The sequence below is a fragment of the Ipomoea triloba genome, chromosome 1 (assembly GCF_003576645.1).
Source record: "Ipomoea triloba cultivar NCNSP0323 chromosome 1, ASM357664v1".
NCBI lineage: Eukaryota > Viridiplantae > Streptophyta > Magnoliopsida > Solanales > Convolvulaceae > Ipomoea > Ipomoea triloba.
The window spans coordinates 7,237,663-7,239,489 of NC_044916.1; the positions used below are offsets into that span (position 1 = coordinate 7,237,663).

A 1,827-nucleotide genomic window follows, 5' to 3' on the forward strand; every position below is an offset into this window, starting at 1 on the left:
ATGCACAATTTCACCTTTTGTCACAAATTAAGATTCTAGTAATAATGTGAGGCAATTGAATAATGCATTCAGTCTTTTAACTTGTTAGTAAACTGATAAGTGGAGATCCTATATACTTAACAATAGGCATCTTCCATTCTTCTCAAGATGGGTTCTCATCCATTTTAGCTTCGTATCTTCAACCTCTCAAGAATACCATCAAGCAAAATTCTGATTCCATTTTGAACTGTTAATCCAAACTGGCTATAAATTAAGCTAAATGAACTGAGTAACAGTAACAATAATCAATATAATTCATGAATTGACAATAATACATACATACATACTAACAAGATTGAAGACAATATCCAAGAATGAAATCAATATAGCAATACTCTACCAAACTTCATACGACAATAGGCATCAGATAACACAAATGGTTCAATTTTTATGCCACAATTTGTAGGTTTATTTATTCCGCTGCTAATAATTTCAATGATTTCCAGTGAATTACAATTTGTTTTTCGCAGAGGGAAATCAATTATTTCAACTGCTATCAATGGTGGTAAAGCAGCTGTGAGATCGAAGCAAACCTCCCTTCCTGATCGGGCTTGGCGGGCTCGATCGGGGCGAATCCAAGCTCCGCAGCAGCAGCTGCTTCACGGCCGAAATCAGCTCATCCGTCGGGCTTGGCGGCGGCTTCAGAGCTCTGAACTTCTTGCAGAACGTAATGTGGCGATTCAGAGCTTCCTCCCTTCCAATCCGCTTCTCCGACCTCAGCATCTCGTCCTTCACCGCCTCCGCGCACAGCCCGCAGATCCACCTACCCTGGTTCCTTTCCCGAACCTTGGCTATGTACGCCTCCGTGCACTCCTCCGTCAATCCACAGCACTCGCATCTCGCGAACACTTCGCTCATCTTCGCTGCCGCCTGAGCTTCTGCTGCTGCCGCCGCCTCTTTCCTCATCATCTTCTCCGCCATTTCTCAGATTACTCGATCTCAATCTCCTCAACCTGAATATACTCACCACTTCAATTTATAAGCACAGAAAATTCAAATCTCAGAATCTGCTATTAAATTCTGTCATTCAAATATGTGTCCGTTATTCCGTTACACATTAAAAAACGTTTAAACGCACCTATGTGAACATTCATACACATTATATAACAGCATCGAACAAATAATCCAGGGAAAAAAAACGTGTACCTACCGTATGAATTGAATCTCTCAGAAATATATACTGAAAACCTAGAGCCAAAAATTTATCTCTCTTTCTCCCACTCGCTTTCTTCGTCTACAATCTCGCCGCCGATGATCAGGAGCTTGAATACCATATACATTTCAGAGAGCCTTGTTTGGCTCCTGCTGATGACGCTCGGTGCCGAGCAGAGAGATTTACACGAATTCCGAATCAGGAAATTCGAGCGCAAACAAACAGGATTTCGAGAAGAAGTTTCACGAAGGGATTGGTCACGCCTGTGTGGATATATAGGGGCGTATGAGTGCGAAAGGATAAGTGGAGGGAGAGATTATGATAAGCGCAGATTATAAAATAAATAAATAAATAAATTAGTAATTACGTGTTAATTTGAGATTTTGTTCTGTGATGATTTAACCTGAATGGCTGTATGTAGACAAAAAGAGTCAACTATTCAAAGATGGTTGCCAGCCACCTCAATGATTGGCTCTAGAGAAAACTAGTTTTTATCAGGTGTTCTATGGTCTACCAAATTCTGTGCACTGGATAGTTTTCATCAGGTGGTCTATGGTCTACCAAATTCTGTGCACTGGATTTGTATAGACGGTTGATTAATCACTTGATTAAAATTAAGGGAGAGGTGCAAATAA

The 1,827-nt window shown here is 40.7% G+C and overlaps 1 protein-coding gene across 2 annotated transcripts; it reads right to left on the bottom strand.

Moving 5' to 3' along the window:
- Window positions 1-269: 269 nt before the first annotated feature.
- On the bottom strand, window positions 270-1,463 carry LOC116015669. Of its 2 annotated transcripts, none has more exons than XM_031255823.1 (2): window positions 1,190-1,463; window positions 270-1,008 (listed from the first exon to the last, which is right to left on the bottom strand). In XM_031255823.1, exon 2 carries the CDS (start codon window positions 958-960, stop codon window positions 526-528), a length of 435 nt encoding a protein of 144 aa, XP_031111683.1. In that variant the 5' UTR covers window positions 961-1,008; window positions 1,190-1,463; the 3' UTR covers window positions 270-525. The 2 variants fall into 2 exon arrangements, with proteins under 2 accessions (XP_031111683.1, XP_031111674.1); XM_031255814.1 differs by having other exon boundaries at window positions 270-992; window positions 1,190-1,459.
- Window positions 1,464-1,827: the final 364 nt, after the last annotated feature.